This window comes from Diceros bicornis, chromosome 4, assembly GCF_020826845.1.
Source record: "Diceros bicornis minor isolate mBicDic1 chromosome 4, mDicBic1.mat.cur, whole genome shotgun sequence".
Classification (NCBI taxonomy): Eukaryota; Metazoa; Chordata; class Mammalia; order Perissodactyla; family Rhinocerotidae; genus Diceros; species Diceros bicornis.
In genome coordinates this window covers 27,808,726-27,832,620 of record NC_080743.1, presented here as the reverse complement: position 1 = coordinate 27,832,620, position 23,895 = coordinate 27,808,726, and the positions used below count along the sequence as shown (strand labels likewise).

General features: G+C 36.3%; 1 protein-coding gene across 1 annotated transcript in view; it reads left to right on the top strand.

Annotated features, from left to right (window-relative positions):
- The first annotated feature begins 207 nt into the window (after positions 1-207).
- HFM1 (helicase for meiosis 1) overlaps positions 208-23,895 on the top strand; it is a 101,108-nt gene continuing 77,420 nt past the window's right edge. The window contains exons 1-5 of the mRNA XM_058538500.1: positions 208-294; positions 4,022-4,134; positions 5,445-5,757; positions 16,611-16,876; positions 17,471-17,518. Of these exons, the coding sequence (XP_058394483.1) occupies positions 224-294; positions 4,022-4,134; positions 5,445-5,757; positions 16,611-16,876; positions 17,471-17,518 (811 nt within the window). The 5' untranslated portion in view covers positions 208-223. The remainder of the gene's footprint in view (positions 295-4,021; positions 4,135-5,444; positions 5,758-16,610; positions 16,877-17,470; positions 17,519-23,895) is intronic.

Sequence of the window (23,895 nt, the reverse complement as noted above, 5' to 3'; positions counted from 1 at the left end):
GCATGAATATGGGTGGAGAACAGAGAATAATGTATTTGAATACTGAGGCACTTTGGAGGAAGTTGCAGAAGATGCAGCTGGAAAGATAGATAGTCTGTGGTTATTCTGGGAAATTAATGATGAGAGTTTATGTATCCAGAAATATTTTTCTACATCTTTGTAAATAAAATATAAACTACTTTTTCTATATTTTTTAGATTTATGACAAAGCCAGTTTTTAACAATGCTGAAATCAAATGACTCATTGTTTTCTTTGGATAATTTGTTTTTTGAAAAGCCAGATGAAGCTGAAAAGTAAGTCTGCCTTAAAGAATGATAATATAGTATATTGTTCTAGGGATTTTTGATTTTTAAGGAGTTTTTATTTTATCTCTGGTAAACATAAAAATAAAAATGAGGGATCAACAGAGTGATGTTTCAGGTATAAATTGGGTAACCATTGGAATTCAGATATAAGGGGGTAACTGAAGTTTAACATCCTACCTGTTATAATTTTAAAAATAGAGTAGATTCTTACCTATCTGGCTTTCATTTGTTTGCATTTCTGGTTCAGGTTATTTTTGGCTAAGGTAAGGACTGGAAGTAATGGTCAAAGAGTGGCTCAGGATAAGAGTGATGATGCCACCTTTTGGAAACAGAAAGGCAGTGTGCCAGTGGCCAAGTGGGATAGGCAAATTCAGTGCAGGCAGAAAGTAGAGGTGGAAATAAAGATGTGGCACCAAAGGAAATAAGAATGGAGAGTAGATAGTCTGTTAAATATTTGCTTTTATGGATTTTCACATGTGAATTGCTCTCAATTCTAGGTTTTCTGTGTATTTGTTCTATTGTATTATCCTTTTTTAATGAAGAATTGAGTAAATTATATTATTGCTTCATTTATTCTTTCGTTCATTCAAATATTAATTCAAATATTGATTGAATGCTAAAAGGGATATAAAAGGGATGAAATACTTTTACTTCAAAAAAACTTAACATCTACTCGAAGAGAAAAACACAGATATGGAAAAGTCATTAATAAATAATGTGCCCATGTAATTTCATCATACAGATTGGGACATTTTTAAGAGTGAAAGAGTACATCCAACTGGGACAATGGGTGTTAATTCTGACTGGCCTGGGCAAATTGGAACATGTGGTTGCCCTTCTGACAATACAAAGTCAAAAAAAAGGACAAAGCAAACGATTAGCATATATTCATGCAGTGAAATTTCAGATTTGGAGGGAGATTTGGGCCAGACTGATCAGGTCAGGCTTTGTGGTAGTGGGGAGAGACTTCAGGAGGCTTTGATAATTCTGATAAGCTGAGAGGAAGTGGGTATTTGAAGGTAGAAGGTAACAGCAAGAGAAAAAGAATGGAGATGGGACAATTTATGGTACTTTTAGGGAATAGTGTATAGAGAAGTTTCCTGGAATAGAAGATTCATAAAGGAGAAACAGTGGGACCTAAAGTTAGAAAAGTAAGCTAAGGATAGATTGTGTTGGATGTTAAATGCCAGAATAAGTATCTTGGACATGACTCTGTGTGTTAAAAGCCATGGAATTGAATCAACAAACATTTATTGCATAATATTCCTAATTATATAAAGCACTGTGCTAAGTACTATCGACGTAAATGGAAATAAAAACAAAACCCTTAGGTATTTACAATTTAGAGGGGGTAGCAGATCTATCTACCTATCTATCATCTTTCTATTGTCTATCTATAGACATACACACAGGCATGCTCAATACAAGGAGGACTGTGATAAATATTATAGGTTCAAATTGTATTTAAGAGGAGGGAATGGAGAAAATCTTAGGGAACCTGGAAGATTTCACAAAGGTAGTATTTGAGCTAGATTTTGAATGAATATAGGCTCTAAGGCCCAGAACAGTGCCTGGCGCATGGTACTCAGTAAATAATTGTTGAATGGATTAATGAATAAACAAAACAGTCTGTTGGTGGATATGGGAGTATGGTGGGGTACAGAGGCAAGCTGAGTAAAGGAGATATTTTTCAACAAAGGTGAGGGATAGAGTGTATTATCTATTTGGTATACAAGTAGTTCACTTTGGCTTGGACTATAAGGTACATGTAGGAGAGTTGAAACTGTAAGTTGTCCTAAGGCCACTGGGAAGTTTGGCATTATTTGGAAGCCACTGAAGGATTTTGAATGGAATAATATGATGAAAACAATTCCAAATTAATGTGATAGGAGTGTGTAAATTATATTACAGAAAGCTCGGAGGCAGTGAGGCCAGTTAAGACATTATTGTTCTCAACCAGACATAAGTTGATTAGAGCCTTGATTAGGATAGTGACAGTGGAAATACGAGGAAATGATGAATTCAAGAAGCTTTATAAGGAAGATCCAATATGACCTGGTATGTGTCTGGATATAGTGCATAAAAGATTATATTATGGTTTGGATTCTGGGTGGCTGGGAGAATGGTGGCACTTCTGGAGAATAGGGAAATCATAGGGAAGATTTGATTTTATGGAGAGGCTGAATAGTAGAGCTAGATGTGTGCTTTTTGTAACTTCTTAACACTTTCCTTGGATTTTCTGGAATAGCCTCTGGGCAGAAAAGAGTTAATATATCAGGCCTAAACTGCTATCCTTGAAAAGGCCTGCTTGCAAGGTTGGCCTTTGGCTGGAGTCTGGGAACTGAGATTTTAGGAAGGTTCCCACCGCTAACTGATAAGAGAGGCTCACTGTGTATAAACTGTTTATACAAATAATATGGTTTATGCTGAACATCTGCTTTTCTTCTGGAATCTGGAATTTAGATTTGTGCCAGAGAGGGGATGCCTACATGATTAGCCCCTCAGAAAAACCCTGGGCATTGAATCTCTAATGAACTTCCCTTGTTGGCAACATTTCACGTTTGTTGTCACAACTCGTTGCTGGGGGAATTAAGCATGTCCTGTGTTACTCTACTGAGCGAAGACCTTTGGAAGCTTGTGCCTGGTTTCCCCTGGGCTTCACCTCGTAGTCTTGAGTAGGACTCTATGCTGAGTCCTGTGAGTCATCTTAGGGAATCCTTGACCCTGGGGGTGATTTTGGGGACCCTCCAACATAGTCTTCAATTTCAAATGCCTTGGCCTGTTGTCAGGCAATCTGTGAGACATTGTCAGATAATGTGTTGTAGATTTTTTATTTGGAAAATAGAGCCATAGTAGCTATTTGTTAGGTGTTATGAGAAGCAGAAAAGTAAGACTGGGTATCTCACTTCTGAGAATTTAAAATCTTAAATAAAGAGATAGGAAATCATAAAATCCTTGGGACTTGGCATAGACAATATATATGATGCTTTTCTCAACTTTATTTCCTGTCACCTAACAGTTATCTTTTTTTTCTAATGAAGGACAAGTCAACTTTGATTGGAAAGGAAACATTAAAGCATTATATGTTAATAGGATCACAGCTGAAAGATAAGGAGAGGTAGTTAACAATGCCAACAGGGTGGCGAAAATCTCATCAATTACTGTAGGTTTACAAAGTGATTGTCAGTTTCAACTGGTTTCTTGGATTTTTTGTGGTTTGTAGGTGATTCCGGACCAAGAATATTTGGCTTAAGACGTTAATTTGTAATAATGTTTTAGGAATACTCTAGAATACCAGTAATGGTCTCACTTACACACTGATGACCCATGATTAGTTGTGAGGTGTGTCCTAAGTAATTTGTTACTTTTAATGGTTAAGATGCTAAAGTTTCAGAATGATTTACTACCTATTTTTTATACTGGAGCAGATTTAAGACTCCTGTTGCAAGCATTTGAATTGGAGAAAAGGAGTTGGAGTTATAGCCATTATTTAGGTAGCATTTCTCACATGGCAGTGTCATTAATCCTATGACACATAAAGAAAAAAGATTGAAAATGCTGCTGAATAGGGATAAATCAAAGTCACCACAGAAAGTTAGTTTATAGGATGTTTATCTAAGAGTCTGTAATTGAGTAATGTTCAATTAATGAATACATAGTTTCTGATGTTATATCTTTATTAATGTATATATTCACATTATTATATTTTATATAGCTATCCAGACAATGAAAAATCATTGGATTGGTTTCTCCCACCTGCTCCATTGATTTCGGAAATTCCAGATACTCAGGCATTAGAGGAAGAAATAGAAAGTCATAAACTGTTAGGTAAATTATCACATATTTGTTGTGAAACCATAGCCATGCAGTTCATGTCAATGTAAAAAATCTAGTAACACATTACGATATTAATTCCTTTATTTTAATGGAACAAAATGAAAGTTAGAGACTTCTGTTATTCAAAATAGTGCTCACCAAATCTTAAAATCTAAAACATTTTCCCTCTCCATACATATGTATGCATCTTATGTGCACACAATACACTATCACACACACCTGTTCTAGTGTTCTGTGAATTTGTTTCCTCTTACCATTAAAACTGTCACTACTGTTTAATTTTTGCCTTGCCCTTTATTAAAGGTAGGATCCTCTGGTTTAGGAAACCAGATTCCTAAAGTATATTGAATGAAAAAAACGAGATGCAGTAGGTTATATATAGTTTGATACCGTTTTTATAAAGCTAATAAACAAGCACAGTCAAACAGTATATGTGATCTAATGTGATATTGTTGGTAAAATTTTGGTTTTTAAGTTGAGTGGTAGGTTCATGCATGTACATTTTATTATTGAGCTTCATAATTTTTATATATTTTATATTTGAAAATATATTTATATACTCTTGTATGTAGCAAATAATAGGTAGAATATATGGTGTATATATATACTATAGTATAGTATATATTGGATAGTTTGTGGTATAACATATATACACATAGATGGTAAATCAAACGTAAGCCCTAATAAGGCCACCAAACTCCTCCCAAAGCTCCCAAAGATGCTTGTAAAGTCTCTGTAAGGAAACTTTTAAAATTCTGTCACCCTGATGAAAGCATTCCTTTATCTTGATTTTAGAAGCAAGGTTACAAAGTTAAAAGCATTGTATCATGTATTTTAATACTGAATCATATTCAGTAACATTTTATATGATTGGTATTTGTATTTCTGTGTGTAAATTATTTATATAAATTTTAAAATCTTCATAATTACCTGTATAATTATATCGTGTGTAGTAGATAAAATACTTAAATGTTACAATTATGGTTATTTCAGTGGGTCAGGAATTAAACCTATTTTATAATGTAGGTTTTATATATATATAAAATTTAATTTCAGTAATTCTTAATTAATTTCTGAGTGCCTTTCAGTGATATAACATACCGTAAGGGTAACAATTACCTGTTTTTCAAAACCATAAATATGGTATTACAGATTATCTTGTTATTGTACTAATACTTTTCTTTTGGATTTCTTATTTGTCTAGTAAACTCTTGAAAATTTTTATTAAATTTTTCCATCATCATTTTGAGAATTTGTTTTCATGGAGAACATGTAGTAATTAAAATATTCCATTTTTGTAGGTCGGGAAAAGAGGTCAAAAACATTAACATCAAATTTAAAGATAGCTAATGAAAACACAGATTATATTTCACCAACACAAAAATTCCAATTTGCCTTCCCTTCTAATAAATATGAAGAAGATGATCTGAATTTAAGAGGGGCAGATATTAATGACTTATCACATGTTGCTGGCAAGCTGACATATGGTTCTTCTCAGAAATACAAAAATCATGTTGGCACTGAGATAGCACCTGAGAAAAATGTTCCAGATGATACAAAATTAGTTAATTTTGCAGAAGATAAAGGAGAGACCACACCAGCCTTCCGAAAAAGGTAATTAATTAAATGAAATAAATAATATTCAGTGATAAAGTTGAAAATTTATGTGTATGTTCAAAAGTATGAGGTATGGTAGAATCTGAATGAGAAAAACATCAGTAACAAATAGAGTCTACTATTGTACCAGCCACTCTGTTAACTCTGGGATTCTAGTCGTAGATTCTTGCCTTCAGAGAGCTTACAGTTTAATCGGAGAAAGACAGATAGTAAGCAACTAAAAATAATTGACAAAATATTTTATAGTATAACAATTATTTTGATGGAGTTTATGGTTAGAGCAGAGGTTCTCAAACTTTATGTTGTGACATCTTTACACTTAAAAATTATTGAGGATTCCCATAGAGCTTTTGTTTATGTGGGTTATAGCTACAATATTTAATCATATTAGAAATTAAAACTGAAAAATTAAAAAAAATTTATTTACTAATTTATTTTAAAATAGTAATAAACCTCCTACTTGTTAATATAAATAATGTATTTTTGATAAAAATAACTATTTTCTAAAACAAAATAATTTAGTGAGAAGAGTGGCATTGTTTTATGTTTTTGCAAATGCCTTTAATTTCTAGCTTAATAACAGACAGCTGGATTCTCATATTTGCTTTTGTGTTCAGTCTGTTGTGATATGACATGACTTGGAGCCTCTGGAAAACTCCATGTAAACTTGTGAGAGAATGAGACAGAAAATGGCAAACAATGCCTTAGTACTAGTATGAAAATAGTTTTGCTCTTATGAACTCCCTGAAGGAGGATGAACCATCCTTTGAGACCTACTGTTAGAACATATAATATGGGGACCTAATCTGCTCTGCAGAGTCATGGAAGGCTTTCCTGAAGAAGTGGTATTTAAGCTTAACCTTAAGAAGGGATAGAATTAAGCTAAGTGCAAATAAAGGAGGAGAGTGTTCCAGGTAGAAGGAATAGTATGTGCAAAAGTCCTAAGGTAGCACAGAGCTTGGCCTATCCTTAGAAAATTTCATTTAGTTTAAAGTAAGAGAGAATGCTGAGAAGTAAGGTATGGAGGGGCCAAGTCACTCAGAGTCTTGTAGGCCATGATAAACATTTTTGTACTTTTTCTAAAGAGCAATAAAAATGTTTTAAAATTTGATAGCACTGATGGTTGCACAACTCTCTGAATAGTCTAAAAACCATGAATTATACACTTCAAAAGAGTGAATTTTATGATATGTGAATTATATATATGATATATATATATATCATATATATAATATATATATAAGATTTGCCCTGAGCTAATGTCTATTGCCAATCTTCCTCTTTTTGCTGAGGAAGATTGGCCCTGGGCTAACATCTGTGCCCATCTTCCTCTACTTTACATGGGACACTGCCACAGCATGGCTTGACAAGTGGTGTCGGCCTGGGATCTGAACCCGGGAACCCTGGGCCGCCAAAGCAGAGCCCATGAACTTCACTGCTATGCCACTGGGCCGGCTCCCATGTGAATTATATCTTAATAAAGCTGTTATAAAAAAATTTATAGAGCCCGCCCTGATGGCCTAGTGGTTAAAGTTCAGTGCTCTCACTGCTGCGGTGGCCTGGGTTTGCTTCCTGGTCACGAAACCACACCACTGGTCTGTCAGTTGCCAGCGGCTCACGTAGAAGAACTAGAACGACTTCAACTAGGATATACAACCATGTACTGGGGCTTTGGGGAGGAAAAAAAAAGAAAGAGGAAGATTGGCAACAGATGTTAGCTCAAGGAGAATCTTTCCCTGCAAAAAAAATAAAATTCATAGATATTAACCTCACTATCAAATTCATAGATATCGACCCTCTACAGTGTCCAACAGTCCTACCATTATTCTAATTAGATTGCTTTCCCGTTGTTATGAAAAACAAAATATGCTTCTATCACTCTAGTCACACAGGAAGTTCCAATGGTTTTAGAAGCCCTGTGCCAGTAACTGGGAACAAAGACCAAAAGTATATTTCCTATTATACCACTTAAAGGTTTATTTCTGGACTCTCAATTCTATTCCATTGGTCAATATGTCTGTCCTTATGCCTGGCATAGGGATATATCCCACAAGGCATATCCCACACTATCTTGATTGCTGTAACTTTGTAGTTCTGGATAATGACAATGTCTAAGGTGCGAGAGTAGGTGACTGTGATCATGTGAGGGAGAAAGCCACTGGAGATGAATGCCTAAAAAACTGAGGGTAGGATTTAAATAAGTTGTCTACATGAATGTTGATGCCAACCCAGATGACAGCGGAATTTGGGGTCGAGAGGAAAAGATTCTAAAGTGACCAGAGGGGTATATGCCATGAGGGGAGTTAGAAGGTGGTATAGCTAGATAGCACAGATACTTTTGTGAAAGAGTGGAAAAATAATGATGTAGATTTAGGGTGGAGAAGAATACATAGACCCTCAACCCTCAGGTACGTTGGATGTGGGAGAATTAGCATTTTCCACTTAAGAGATTTTTAAGGAGCAAGAATTTTCCAGGGGAAAGCAATATTTTTTTAAGACCAGGAAAGTAAATATAACAATCAGTGAAGAAGTTGAGGACATAGGGGAGTTTGTGTGGTGGGAGTTCCAGGTAACCAAGGAAGAATCTGAGGTCCATAAAATTTAAGTAACTAGCGTATGGAAAATATTTTTATAGTTTGAAAAACTTATTTCAAACTCTAACTTTAGAGTCACACAGCGAGAAAGTGGAGGAGCTTTGGATTTATATCCAGGTTTGTCTGATTCCAAAGTCTATGCTTTTAACTGATATCACAGTATATAGCAAGGAGTCATTCTATGGCATACGTGTGTTCCTTGTCCCCAGTAGTATTTCATAATGGGATTCTACTATATTACCTAAGACTAACCATCTGCTTTTGAATTTTCTATTTTCAAAGATAGAACTTCTGGCACTGGAGGGTGCAACTCTACAGTTTGTTCTGAAATACATTTTTCTGTCTAGTTTTTTGAAAGACTTTCTTGTATGGAAACAGGTCATTAAGATTAATAGTAAAAATAATTTAGAAAGTATTCTGTATTTGCACAGTACTTATTTGGGTGTCATTCTTTACAGAATTCTGTAAGACTGATACCTGCTGTCATTCCCTTTACTTAGTCTCTAAGATATGAGTGTTGTATTAGGAACCTTAATGGTCATTTCATACTTTAGGGCTATTGTGAACAAATTGCTTTTTTTTTTTTAAATTATGGTAACATTGGTTTATAACACTGTATAAATTTCATGTATAAATTTCATTTCATCATTATACTTCTATTTATGTATAGATTACATCATGTTCACCACTCAAATAGTAATTACAATCCATCACCACACATATGTGCCTAATCATCCCTTTTGCCCTTTTCCCCCACCTCTTCCCCTCTGGTAAGCACCAGTCCAATCTCTGTCTCTATGTGTTTGTTTGTTCTTGTTTTTATCTACTACTATGAGTGCGATCATATGGTATTTGACCTTCTCCCTCTGACTTATTTCACTTAGCATAATACCCTCAATGTCCATCCATGTTGTCACAGATGGGATTTCATCATTTCTTATGGCTGAGTAGTATTCCATTGTGTATATATATCACATCTTCTTCATCCATTCATCCCTTGATGGGCACTTAGATTGCTTCCATGTCTTGGCTATTGTGAATAACGCTGCAATGAAAACAGGGGTGCATGTATCTTTACGCATTGGTGTTTTCACGTTCTTTGGATAAATACCCAGCAGTGGAATAGCTGGATCGTATGGTAGTTCTATCCTTAATTTTTTGAGGCACCTCCGTACTGTTTTCCATAGTGGCTGCACCAGTTTGCACTCCCACCAGCAGTTTATGAGAGTTCCCTTCTCTCCACATCCTATCCAACACTTGTTCTCTGTGTTGTTAATTATAGCTATTCTGACAGGCGTGAGGTGATATCTCATTGTAGTTTTGATTTGCATTTCTCTGATAGTTAATGATGTTGAACATCTTTAGATGTGCCTGTTGGCCATCTGTATATCTTCTTTGAAGAAATGTCTGTTCAGGTCTTTTGCCCATTTTTTAATTGGGTTGTTAAAGTTGTTTTGTTGTTGAGATGTATGAGTTCTTTATATATTTTAGAGATTAACCCCTTATCAGATATATGGTTTGCAAATATCTTCTTCCAATTGTTAGGTTGTCTTTTCATTTTGTTGATGGTTTCCTTTGCTGTGCAGAAGCTTTTTAGTTTGATGTAGTCCCATTTGTTTATTTTTTCTCCATTTCTCTTGCCCAGTCAGACATGGTGCTTGAAAATATGTTGCTAAGACTGATGTCAAAGATCCTACTGCCTATGTTTTCTTCTAGAAGTTTCATGGTTTTAGGTCTTACATTCAAGTCTTTAATCCATTTTGAGTTAATTTTTGTGTATGGTGTAAGGTTATGGTCTACTTTCATTTTTTTGTGCGTGCTGTCCAGTTTTCCCAACACCATTTGTTGAAGAGACTTTCCCTTCTCCATTGTATGTTCTTGGCTCCTTTGTCAAAAATTAGCTGTCCATAGATGTGTGGAGTTATTTCTGGGCTCTCGATTCTGTTGCACTGATCTGTGTGTCTGTTTTTGTGTCAGTACCATGCTGTTTTGGTTACTATAGCTTTGTAGTATATTTTGAAATCAGGGTGTGTGATACCTCCAGCTTTGTTCTTTTTTCTCAGGATTCCTTTGGCTATTTGGGGTCTTTTGTTGTTCCATATAAATTTTAGGATTCTTCGTTCTATTTCTGTGAAAAATGTTGTCGGACCTTTGATAGGGATTGCATTGAATCTATAGATTGCTTTAGGAAAAAGGACATCTTAACTACATTAATTCTTCCAATCCAAGAACATGGAATATCTTTCCATTTCTTTATGTCTTCTTCAGTTTCTTTCAACAATATTTTATAGTTTTCAGTGTACAGATCTTTCACCTCTTTGGTTAAGTTTATTCCTAGGTATTTTATTCTTTTTGTTGCAATTGTAAATGAGATTGTATTCTTAATTTCTCTTTCTGCTGCTTCATTGTTAGTGTATAGAAATGCAACTGATTTTTGTATGTTGATTTTGTATCCTGCAACTTTACCATATTCATTTGTTAATTCTAAAAGTTTTTTGTTGGATTCTTTAGGGTTTTATATATATAAAATCATGTCATCTGCAAATAGTGACAATTTCACTTCTTTCTTTCCAATTTGGATCCCTTTTATTTCTTTTTCTTGCCTGATTGCTCTGGTTAAGACTTCCAATACTATGCTAAACAGGAGTGGTGAGAGTGGGCATCCTTGTCTGGTTCCTGTTCTTAGAGGGATAGCTTTCAGTTTTTCACCATTGAGGATGATATTAGCTGTGGGTTTGTCATATATGGCCTTTATTATGTTGAGGTGCTTTCCTTCTATACCCATTTTATTCAGAGTGTTTATCATAAATGGATGCTGTATCTTGTCAGATGCTTCCTCTGCATCTATTGAGGTGATCATGTGATTTTTATTCTTCATTTTATTAATGTGGTGTATCACGTTGATTGATTTGCGAATGTTGAACCATCCCTGCATCCCTGGAATAAATCCCACCTGATCATGGTGTATAATCTTTTAAATGTGTCGTTGTATGTGATTTGCTAGTATTTTATTGAGGATTTTTGCATCGATATTCATCAATGATATTGGCCTGTAATTTTCTTTTTTTGTGTTGTCCTTGTCTGGTTTTGGTATCAGGGTAATGTTGGCTTTGTAGAATGAGTTAGGGAGCTTCCTCTCTTCTTCAGTGTTTTGGAAGAGTTTGAGAAGTATAGGTATTAAGTCTTCTTTGAATGTTTGGTAGAATTCACCAGGGAAACCGTCTGGTCCTGGACTTTTATTTTTGGGGAGGTTTTTGATTACTGTTTTGATCTCCTTACTGGTGATTGGTCTATTCAAATTCTCTATTTCTTCTTGATTCAGTTTTGGAAGGTTGTATGAGTCTAAGAATTTATCCATTTCTTCCAGATTGTCGAATTGGTTGGCATATAGCTTTTCATAGTATTCTCTTATAATCTTTTGTATTTCTGAGGTGTCTGTTGTAATTTCTCCTCTTTCATTTCTGATTTTACTTATTTGAGCCTTCCCTCTTTTTCTCTTGGTGAGTCTGGCTAAAGGTGTGTCAATTTTGTTTATCTTTTCAAAGAACCAGCTCTTGGTTTTATTAATTTTTTCTGTTGTTTTTTTTAGTCTCTGTTTCATTTATTTCTGCTCTGATTTTTCTTATTTCCCTTCTTCTACTGATTTTGGACTTTGTTTGTTCTTCTTTTTCCAGTTCCTTTTGGTGCACTGTTAGATTCTTTATTTGAGATTTTTCTTGTTTGTTGAAATAGGCCTATATTACTATAAACTTCCCTCTTAGAACCGCTTTTGCTGTATCCCATAAATTCTGGCATGTCATATTTTCATTTTCATTTGTCTCCAGGTATTTTTTGATTTCTCCTTTGATTTCATCAACACAATCATTGTTCAGTAGCATTTTGTTTAATCTCCACATATTTGTGGCTTTTATGATTTTCTTCCTGTAGTTGATTTCTAGTTTCATACTGTTGTGGTCAGAAAAGATGCTTGGTATTATTTCAATCTTCTTAAATTTATGGAGACTTGTTTTGTGGCCTAATGTGTGATCAGTCCTGGAGAATGTTCCATGTGCATTTGAAAAGAATGTGTATTCTTCGGTTTTTGGATGGAATGTCCTGTATATATCTACCAGGTCCATCTGTTCTAGTGTGTCATTTAAGGCCAATGTTTCCTTATTGATCTTCTGTTTGGATGATCTATCCATTGGTGTGAGTGGAGTGTTAAAGTCCCCTACTATTGTTGTGTTACTGTCTATTTCTCCTTTTATGTCTGTTAATAATTGCTTTATATATTTAGGTGCTCCTACGTTGGGTGCATAGATATTTACAAGTATTATATCCTCTTGTTGGATTGTGCCCTTGATCATTATGTAGTGCTCTTCTTTGTCTCTTGTTACATTTTTTGTTTTAAGGTCTATTTTGTCTGATATGAGTATTGCTACCCCAGCTTTCTTTTCATTGCCGTTTGCATGGAGTATCTTTTTCCATCCCTTCACTTTCAGTTTGTGAGTGTCTTTAGATCTGAAGTGTGTCTCTTGTGTGCAGCATATATATGGGTCTTATTTTTTTATCCAGTCAGCCACCCTATGCCTTTTAATTCGAGCATTTAGTCCATTGACTTTTAAAGTAGCTATTGATAAGTGTGCACTTGCTGCCATTTTTTTTAATTTATTTTTCCCCCCAAAGCCCCAGTAGATAGTTGTATGTCATAGTTGCACATCCTTCTAGTTGCTGTATGTGGGACACAGCCTCAGTATGGCCAGAGAAGCGGTGTGTCGGTGCTCACCCGGGATCCGAACCTGGGCCGCCAGTAGCAGAGTGCACGCACTTAACCGCTAAGCCACGGGGCCGGCCCCTTACTGCCATTTTTAAACTTTTTTTCCTGAGTGTTTTAGTAGTTCTTCTCTGTTCCTTTCTTCTTCTCTTGCTCTCTTCCCTTGTGGTTTGATGGCTTTCTTTAGTATTATGTTTGGGTTCCTTTCTCTTAGTTTTTTGTGTATTTAATATAGGTTTCTCGTTTGTGATTACCATGGGGTCCATATACAGAATTGATGGTCTCTTTAGTTTGACCTCTGTCTGAAAGCTCTACTCTTTAACTCCTCTCCTCCCACATTTTATGTTTTTGATATCATATCTAACCTCTTTTTTGTGCATTTGTATCCATTACCCTCTTATCATGGAAATAGATAATTTTTCATATTTGTGGTCTTCTCTTTTCCCCTTAAATAAGTCTCTTTAGCATTTCTTATAGTACTGGTTTCTTGGTGACAAACTCCTTTAGTTTTTGCTTGTCTGGGAAACTTTTTATCTCTCCTTCCATTTTGAATGGTAACCTTGCCAGGTAGAGTATTCTTGGCTGTAAGTTTTTTCCTTTTAGCACTTTAAATATATCGTGCCACTCTCTTCTAGCCTGTAAGGTTTCTGCTGAGAAGTCAGCTGATAGCATTATGGGGTTTCCTTTGTATGTAACTTGTCTTTCTCTTGTGGCTTTTAGGATTCTCTCTTTATCTTTAATTCTGGACATTTCGATTATGATGTGTCTTGGTGTGAGCCTCTTTGGGTTTATCTTGTTTGGTGCTCTCTGTGCTTCCTGTACTTGGATGTCTGTTTCCTCCCTTAGGTTAGGGAAGTTTTCATGTATTATTTCTTGAAATAGATTCTCTGCCCCTTTGTCTCGCTTCTCCTTCTGGGACACCTATAACACGAATATTAGTGCGCTTGATGTTGTCCCAGAGGTCCCTTAGATTGTCCTCACTCTTTTTAATTCTTTTTTCTTTTAGCTGTTCAGCTTGGGTGATTTCTTCTAGTCTTTCGTCCAGCTCGCAGATCCGTTCTTCTGTATCCTCCCCTCTGCTTTTGAGTCCCTCTAGTGAATTTTTCATTTCCAGTATTGTATTCTTCATTTCTGATTGGTTCTTTTTTATATCTTCCATTTCTTTGTTTACATTCTCACTGAGTTCATCTATTCTTCTTCCAAGATCAGTGAGCATCCTTAACACTCTTTGTTTGAACTCTCTGTTGGGTAGGTTGCTTGTTTCTGTTTCACTTAGTTCCTTTTCTGGGGTTTTGTCCTGTTCTCTTACTTGGAATGTATTCCTTTGTCTCCTCATTTTGCCTCTTTCTCTGTGCTTGTGTCTATGTATTAGGTAGATCAGCTATATCTCCTGCTCTTGGATAGGTGACCTTATATAAATGATGCCTTATGAGGCCAGCAGTGTGCTTCCCTCAGTTCTCAATGTTCCAGGAGTGATCCCTATGTGGGCTACGTTTGTCCTTCTGTTGTGGCGTGTTTGCTTTCCCTGTAGATGCCCAGGGAGGCTGAGTTATGCTCCTGGCCAGCTGTTGTAATGCTCAGCTGCTTATAGTTGTTGTGGACCTTTCAGTCTATTGGATGTCGGGAGCCCCAGCACAGTTCGCTGCAAGGTCTAATAGCACATTCCTGTTGCAGTATTTCTATTAAGTGTGTAGGCCCCCAGTATGGCTGGTTGTTAGGCTCAGGGACTTATATTTGCTATAAGCCTCCAGCCTTTAAGTCTCTTGTCAGCTCTCTGAGGATTGCAGCTGGGTAGGGCTGGCGTCAGGCACGGGAGCACCCAATTGTTTCAGGCTTTGGAAGGTGGGGCCAATCCCCTATGTGGCTCTTTGAGAAGCACAAGTCTGCATCTGACAAGCCCCTCCACCCACAGGTCCACGCACACAGTCAACACAGTCCTTCCCCATGCATGTGCCCTGACTTGAAGTGGACCCAGTCTCTCCAAGGCAGGAGCCCCACACTCTCCACCCACTCCTTGCGCATGCCCTGCCCCATAGAGGTAGACCCACTCTCCAGGCTGAGGAGGATCCAAGCAGTTCACTTAGCAGGCCCACAAGTTGCCCAAGGGCTTGTTGTTGGGTGGGGCCAGTCCCTAAGGTAGGCTGCCTGCCCTGGCTAAGCTGGATTAAATCCATGCTCTAGTGGGTGGGGCAGACCCTGGGCTAGCAGGCCAGGGGAAGAACTCCAATGGCGTCTGTGTCAGCATGCCACACCAGGCCACAACAATGGCCGCTGCCAACGTCCCAGTCCTTGGAGAGGTCTCACCTCTCACCAAGATGCACTCAGAGCCTATCAGGTGAGTCTCTTTTCACCAAAGGACTGTGTACCTTTCTTTCTGGTGATTTTAGCTTGCTTTCCAAGATGGGGGAATTTGTGTGTGGGCCCTTTAAGAGCCTGCTTTAATTTCTTTGTGAACCAGCTTTTCTGGGGTATTCCCTGATGTTGTTAGTAGCAAGCAAAGTCAGATATTATGCCACTTGTCTCAGTTGTACTGGGTCCAAAAAATGCCTACAGTGGGAACACTCCCCGGCTCAGGTCCTCCACTCCTCCACCGGAGGCTGCGTACCTTTGGGTAGCTCCTGGGCGGCCGTGAAGCATTGTGGCCGTGAAGCATTGTGGCTTGTGAAGGTGGTGGTTTTTCTCTCCAGAAGGGAATTTCTGCCTCTTCCACCTCAATTAGTATTGTTGTTTGTTGCAGGGGTTCCTCTTATCCAATTTTCAGTTCTCTCTCAGGGGTAATTTTTCCAAGAGTAGTTGTAAATTGGCTCTGTCCATGAGAGGAGGTGAGTTCAGAGTCTGCCTACACTGCCATCTTGACTTCTCTCCCTGAACAAATTGCTTTGATGGATTGTCTTGATTAGTTGAATATAGTAAATTACAATCATAAAGGTGGCCTTTCTGTGTTTTCCAGAACTTTGCAAAGAAGTATTTCTTATATTAAAATGATTATTGGATAGTATTTGGGAAGTTGGTGCTGGTTGCTGACAAGAGGCCTCAGTACCTGTCCACATGGGCCTCTCCACAGGGTTGCCTGAGTGTTCTTATGGTATAGTGGCTAGCTCCTCTCAGAGTGAGTGATTTGGGAGACCTTGTGGAAGCGACGATGTCTTTTATGACCTAGCCTTGGAAGTCATATACTTCTGCTTCCACGGTACTCTACTAGTCACATAGGCCAGTTCTGATTTGAGGTAGGAGACCACAAAAGGGTATGAATACCAGTAGATAAGGATCATTGGGGCTGTCTCAGAGGCTGGCTACCACAAATGGATTTATAGAGTTTTAGGAAAGTGAAAAGACATAATTCAGTGGTAAACTTAGCAAGTCATGTTTTAGGAGAATGATTAGCTTTTGTGTTTGATAAACCATAATCTATGGGTATTTTTAAAGGGACCGATTTTATGCTAGTTTTTCACATTCTAAGCAACTGTTACAAGTGCAAACATGTTTTGTTTTGTGTTTTGCAGATTATTTAAAATATCTGACAATATACATGAAAGTGCTTATTCTAATGACAGTGCAAACTTGGATTCTCATATTGGCTCAGTGAAAATTGTCCGAACAGAAATGAACAAAGGGAAATCATGGAAATGTAGTAATAGTAAGCAGAAACCTCAATATTCAGACATTAGCATGTTTACACCAAGTGATGCTGTTTCTGCTTCTGAAATCAGAGAAGGCATATTCAAAGCACCAGCTTTTTCAGTTGCATCTCAGCTTCACGAATTTCAAGGTAAGTCTTGGCGTTTTCAGTTGGTTTTGTAAAAGTACAGGCTAGTCTGTATTTCTTAGAGTATGGAAGAATACAAAAATATAGTAAATTTGAGTAGGTTATCTCTCTATGTACAATTTCTGCATTTCTTTAGTATATTGCATTATTTTTTAACTCTGATCTAATATTTTTAAACTGTGCTCTCAAAAAGTTATGCACAGTGGCCGGCTCCATGGCTTAGTGGTTAAGTGGGTCCGCTCCACTACTGGCGGCCTGGGTTCAGATCCTGAGCGCACACCGACGCACTGCTTGTCCGGCCATGCTGACGCGGCATCCCACATACAGCAACTAAGAAGGATGTGCAACTATGACATAGAACTATCTACTGGGGCTTTGGGGAGAAAAAGGGAAAAAAAAAAGGAGGAGGATTGGCACTAGATGTTAGCTCAGGGCCGGCCTTCTTCAGCAAAAAGAGGAGGATTGTCATTGATGTTAGCTCAGGGCTGATCTTCCTCAAAAAAAAAAAAAAAAAAAGTTATGCACATTTTATTGAAGCAGTTTTTATGGAAAAGGTTAAAAAATATCCATATAAGTATGTAGGATTTTTTTTTTTAGGGGTAACAGAAAATGGTTTAGATTCTTTGAAGGCTGTGACAGAAATCCGTATCCTTTGAATTATTTTACTACAGCAGCTTTACATTTGAAATTCTAATTTTTAAACATTTTGTTTCATTGTCTCTATTAGTTTATTTTGGTTGACAAAGAAAGAAAAAGGGAAAAGTGAATCTTTTAGGTTAGGAGACCCAATGTGTGTGATAGTTAGTGCCACTCAAAGTGTGGTCTGCAAACAGGTGCCAGTTTGTAAAGTGTTTGTTACTAGTCTGTGAAAAGATAAATACAGAAATGAGATTTGTATTATTGGCTGAACTCTGAGCATGTTTACTTACAAATTATTACAGATAATTTCTTATACTTTGGGTAAGGACGACGTATTGGGATAAACATGGGTAGGAGAAATGAATGAGAATGGGACATTCTGTGGATTGGGGACATTTTTACAAATTTAGTATTTTTTGAAATAACCTAATTACAGTTTATACTTATAATCTGATTTACGTGTCTGGGCATTTCCAGTGTAAATATTTTGAGTACATATGTGTGTTCTGGAGGTAATATCCTCTTTGCTTCTTTGAGACCCTGCATATGTCTATAACAGTGTACTTATTCTATTTTATTATAATTCATCAGCTGTTTATGTGACTATTTCCCTATGACCTATGAACCTCTTGAAGGCAAGGACCATGCTTTATTTATTGTCCTATCTCCAATTACACTGAAAAGCAGACAAAGTAAGGAAGTTGTTCTGGCAAAAGAGTATCCATGAGCAAGGGTGAAGTTTTGTGAAAAAGTGTAGAATACGTTTGGAAAGAACTAGCATTCCAATTTGGCTGAAATGAAAGTTTTGATTAAAGGAGTAGTAGGAAATAATGTTGGATAGGTATTCTTAGGATCAGATCATTTAATGCCATGAATACCAAGATCAAGAGTTTTTGTTTTCATTTTTAATAAATTTATTAAGCAATGAGGAGAAACCATGCAATATTTTTGAGCCGGTCAAGTTACATCATCAAAACTATACTTTAGGGTTGTGGAATTAGTGACCCAAAGCTGGGGAAAGCTCTAGAATCCAGAAAAGTTATGGCCTAGTTGGCAAAACAAAAAGTGAATTCCTGATATTGGGTAGTTGGGCTAGAGAAATCAAGAGGAGAGTGATGCTAATCTTGGTTACTCTGGGGACTGAGATAATTCTGAAGTATGATTAGAAAATATTTGCCTGACCACTTGTGAAAAGTTGCCTCCAGTGCACATAACTGAACTGAGTTAGAATGGGGAGAGGAGACGATAAGAGGGTTATACATGATGATATAATAACTTCAGACATAGCCAGCCTGTAGTGCTTCTGTTCAGCATGGGTGTCAATCCTGCTGCACTTACTTCTCTCTGGTGATCTAAATAGGGTGGGAAAATAGGAAATAGTTTAGCAGTAAACAGTTAAAGTTAGTTTCATTATCTATATGATGGGAAATGCTTCTTCTCCCTTGCTGGAACTTGTCATAGTATGACACTAACTTTTGAAGAGTTTTAAAAATTTTCGTATGAGCATAGCTGAAATAATTCTATTTAGGGCTTTTTGTTAGTTAAGACTGCTGCCTACTCCTGTGTCCATTGATTTATTGTCCAAAAAGTTCATTTGCTGTCAAACTCACTGAACTGCTACACTTTGTCTCCAACTGTATATTTAAAGTGGAAGATTGAATGCTATTCATGATAATTTGAGAGTTTTGAGATTACTTGGACACACATTATTTTCTGATTCTTTTCCAATATTTTACTATGTTTGAATCCTTAGGACAATGGAAGTGTGGTCAGATTGATTCTGCCACAGTACTGTTGTCATTTTCGGTTCTATGGTCATTTTCCCCCCTGCTATACCATATAATTGCAGTAACATTGCTGAGAGTTTGTTCAATGGAAGGAAAAATTTGATATCAAGGGTTGATATTGATGATAAATGTTGTTAGTAGTTGAGTTCTCTCATGAGCTAGAAAACTGATTCTACATCTGCTCTGAATCAAAGATTCGTTTTTGTGAATGTAAATTGATGCAGAAATGCCTAATGAGAGAAAAACCAGCATGATGGCCCACTTGTGGGCTTGTTACAAATAAATATTGTATAGGAAGGGACATATTTTGAAGGAAAAATGAGGTTACTTCAAAAGCTGATGGATTGGCAAACTCAAAATTACATTTTTGTTTTGGCACAAATATCCTGACATGCTGCACAACTGAAAGTGAAATGGAGATTTGTAAATTATTTGCTTGGTTTAATAAATGCAAACCTGTATTAATTGAGTGCTTACTGTGTGCCAGGGACTGTTCTAGGTATTTGGGATATGTCCGTTCAGAAGACAGATAATGAATTCTTGCCCTTGAGGAGTTACCATTCTTGGGATGGGGGTGGGGAAGAGGCTAGATCTGAACAGTTGTTACAGTATATAAAAAGTCATATAGTGCTTTAGAAGGTGATGAGTAATATGAAAGAAGAAAAAAGTAGAGCAGAATAAATGAGATTAAATTAGGAATGTTGAGATCAGGGGCTCAGGATTAGAATTAAATAGAGTAATTAGGGTAAGTCTTCTTGAGAAGGTGAGATGTAAGCAATTGAAGGAAGTAAAAGAGTTAGGGAAATATGGTGAGAAGAACAGTCTAGGCAGAGAAAAGGCCTTACAGCAGGAACATGGCTGGTGTTTTTGAAGAACAGGAAAGAGTCCAGCATAGCTAGAGGAGATGAGGCAAGAGTCATGAGGTCAGAAACATAAAGGTGGAGTTGGGAGGCAAGATCATGTAGGATCGTGTAGCTATATATATATACTTTGGGTGAAAAGGGAGAGTTTGAACAGAGAAGTTTTATGCTCTGATTTAGCTTTTAACAGGATTCCTTACTACAATCCATCAATTTTTGTATATCTTCATAAAAATATAATTGCTGAAATGTATTTGTGTTCTCAGATATATTATCTGTCTTGAGATTATAACAGCCTCAGTTGTAGAACTCATTTTCTTTATTTACGGCTTTCTCTAGCTTTCTAAATCTAGTAATGTATCCTGCATGTAGTAAATGTAGTTAACAAATGTAACTCAGACTCAGAATACTATGAAAGTACAAATATCTCCCAAACTGGCGATAGACCTTGGAGAGGGGAAAGTTTGTTCTTCGTATCTATTAATATTTTTCTTTCTTACAGAGGAAGGGTGATTTAAGTTCTTGTTGAGCCAATATGCTGATAATTGCAATTAAATCCACCACGTAGCACAACCAAATTATCAAAAACAAAAGAATTCAGGGTTAGGTGACCAGAAACACACATCAGCTAATGAAATACAATCAACAGTTAAAAAGTGAAATTTGGAATTTTAAAGAGGTAAAAATCTAATGCCCTAGTTAAGATGAATGAGAAAAAACACCACTCTGGAAAAGATAAACTACATGCTTAACTCTGATATACTTGCATATATGTATTTGCATCTCTTCCATCAGATTTAATTGTCAAATTATAACCCTTATATAACCTTGTTTCCCCATAAACACTTTACAGGTTCTTTTCAGAATATGGAATGTGACTGGAGACTGCAATAAATTCTGTTAATTCCTTCCCCCTCCAGCTTTATTGAGGTATAATTGGCAAACAATATGTAATATGTTTTAAGTGTTCAACATGATGATTTGATATACATATATATTATAAAGTGTTCCCAACATCAAGTTTGTTAACACATCCGTGCCTCACATATTTACCTTTTTTTTCTGGTCAGAACACTTAAGTTCTACTCTCTTAGCAAATTTCAATTATACAATACAGTATTATCAACTCTAGTCACCATATTATACATTAGATCCTCAGACCTTATTCATCTGGTAGCTAAAAGTTTGTACCCTTTTGCCAGCCTCTCTCTATTTCTCCCACACCCCCAGTCCCTGGTAACCACCATTCATTCTACTCCCTGTTTCCATGAGTTTGACTTTTTTTTTTTAAAGATTGCACTTATAAGTGATACCATGCAGTATTTGTCTTTCTCTGTCTGGCTTAATTCACTTTGCATAATGCCTTCTAGGTTCATCCATGTTGTTGCAAAAGGCAGAATTTCCTTCCTTTTAAGGCTGAATAATATTATGTTGTATATATATATACACAACACATTTTCTTTACCTAGTCATCTCTCAGTGGACACTTAGGTTGTTTCCATACCTTGGCTATTGTGAATGATGCTGCAATGAACATGGGAGTACAAATATTTCTTTGAAATGTGATTTTGTTTTTTTTAGATATATACCCAGAAGTGCAATTGCTGGATCATATGGTACTTCTATTTGTAATTTTTTGAGGAACCTCCATACTGTTTTCCATAATGGCTGCAGTTTACATTCCTACTTACAGTGTACAAGGGTTCCCTTTTATCCACGTCCTTGCTAGTGTTTGTTATCGCTTGTCTTTTTGATAATAGCTGTTCTAACAGGTGTGAGGTACTATCTCATGATTTTGATTTGCATTTCTCTGATTATTAGTGATATTGAGCACCTTTTCATGTATTGTTGGCCATTTGTATGTCTTCTTTGGAAAAATGTCTCTACTCAGGTCTTTTGTCCATTTTTTTAATTGGGTTATTTGGTTTTTTGCTATTGAGTTGTATGAATTCCTTGTATGTGTTTGATATTAACCCCTTATTGGATGTGTGATTTGCAAATATTTTCTCTCATTCCGTAGGTTGCCTTTTCATTTTGTTTGCGTTTTCTTCTGCTGTACAGAAACTTTTTAGTTTGATGTAGTCCCACTTGTTTATTTTTGCGTTTGTTGCCTTTGCTTTTGCTTTCAAATCCAAAAAACATTGTCAAGACTAATGTTGAGGAGCTTACCCCTTATGTTTTCTTCTAGGGGTTTTATGATTTCAGGTCTTATAGTCAAGTCTTTAGTCCATTTGGAGTTGATTTTTGTGTATGGTGTAAGGTAGGGGTTCAGTTTCATTCTTTTGCATGTGGATGTCCAGTTTTCTCATCATCACTTATTGAAGAGACTATCCTTTCCCAGTTCTTGGCTCCTTTGTTGAAAATTAATTGACCATATATACATGGGTTTATTTTTGGGGTCCCTATTCTGTTCTATTGAGCTATGTGTCTGTTTTTATGCCAATACCATACTGTTTTGATTACTATGGTTTTGTGATATAGTTTGAAATCAGGAAGTGTGATGCCTTCAGCTTTGTTCTTCTTTCTTAAGATTGCTTTGGCTATTTAGGGTCTTTTGTGGTTTCATATGAATTTTAGGATTTTTTTTTTTTCTATTTCTGTGAAAAATGCAATTGGAATTAGGATAGGGATTGCATTGAATCTGGAGATTGCTTTGGGAAGTAGGACATTTAGCAATATTAATTCTTTGAATCCATGAATGTGGAATATCTTTCCACTTATTTGTGTTGTCTTCAATTTCTTTCATCAATGTCTTATATAGTTTTCAGTGTTGTGATCTTTTACGTCCTTGGTAAATTTATTCCTCAGTATTTTATTCTTTTTGATGCTATTGTAAATGGGATTTTTTTCTTCATTACTCTTTCTGATATTTTGTTGTTAGTGTATAGAAATGCAACTGGTTTTTATATATTGATTTTGTATCCTGCAACTTTACTGAATTCATTTATTAGTTCTAATAGTGTTTTTCTGGGGTCTTTAGGGTTTTTTTAAAATATGTAATATCATGTCATCTACAAATAGAGACAATTTTACTTCTTCATTTGTGATTTGGATGCCTTTTATTTCTTTTTCTTGCCTAATTGCTCTGGCTAGGACTGCCAGTACTATGTTGAATAAAAGCTGTAAAAGTGGAGCTTCCTTGCCTTGTTCCTGATCTTAGAGGAAAAGCTTTCAGCTTTTCACCATTGAGTATGATGTTACCTGTGAGCTTGTCATATATGGCCTTTATTATGTTGAGGTACATTCCTTTTATACCCGGTTTCTTGAGAGTTTTTATCATGAAAAGATGCTGTATTTTGTCAAATGCTTTTTCTGCATCTGATGAGATGGTCATATGATTTTTACCCTTCATTTTGTTAATGTGGTATATCACGTTGGTTCATTTGTGGATGTTGAACCATCCTTGTATCCCAGGGATAAATTCCATTTGAACATGTTGTATGATCCTTTTAATATACTGTTGAATTCAGTTTGCTGGTACAGATCTTCCTCAATTTATGATGGGGTTATATCCTGATAAACCCTGTTGTAAGTTGAAAATATTATAAGTTGAAAATGCATTTAATACACCTAACCTACCGAATATCATAGCTTAGCCTAGCCTACCTTAAGTGTGCTCAGAACACTTACATTAGCCTACAGTTGGGCAAAATCATCTAACAGAGCCTGTTTTGTAATAAAGTGTTGAATATCTCTTGTAATTTATTAAATACTGTACTGAAAGTGGAAAAAGAGA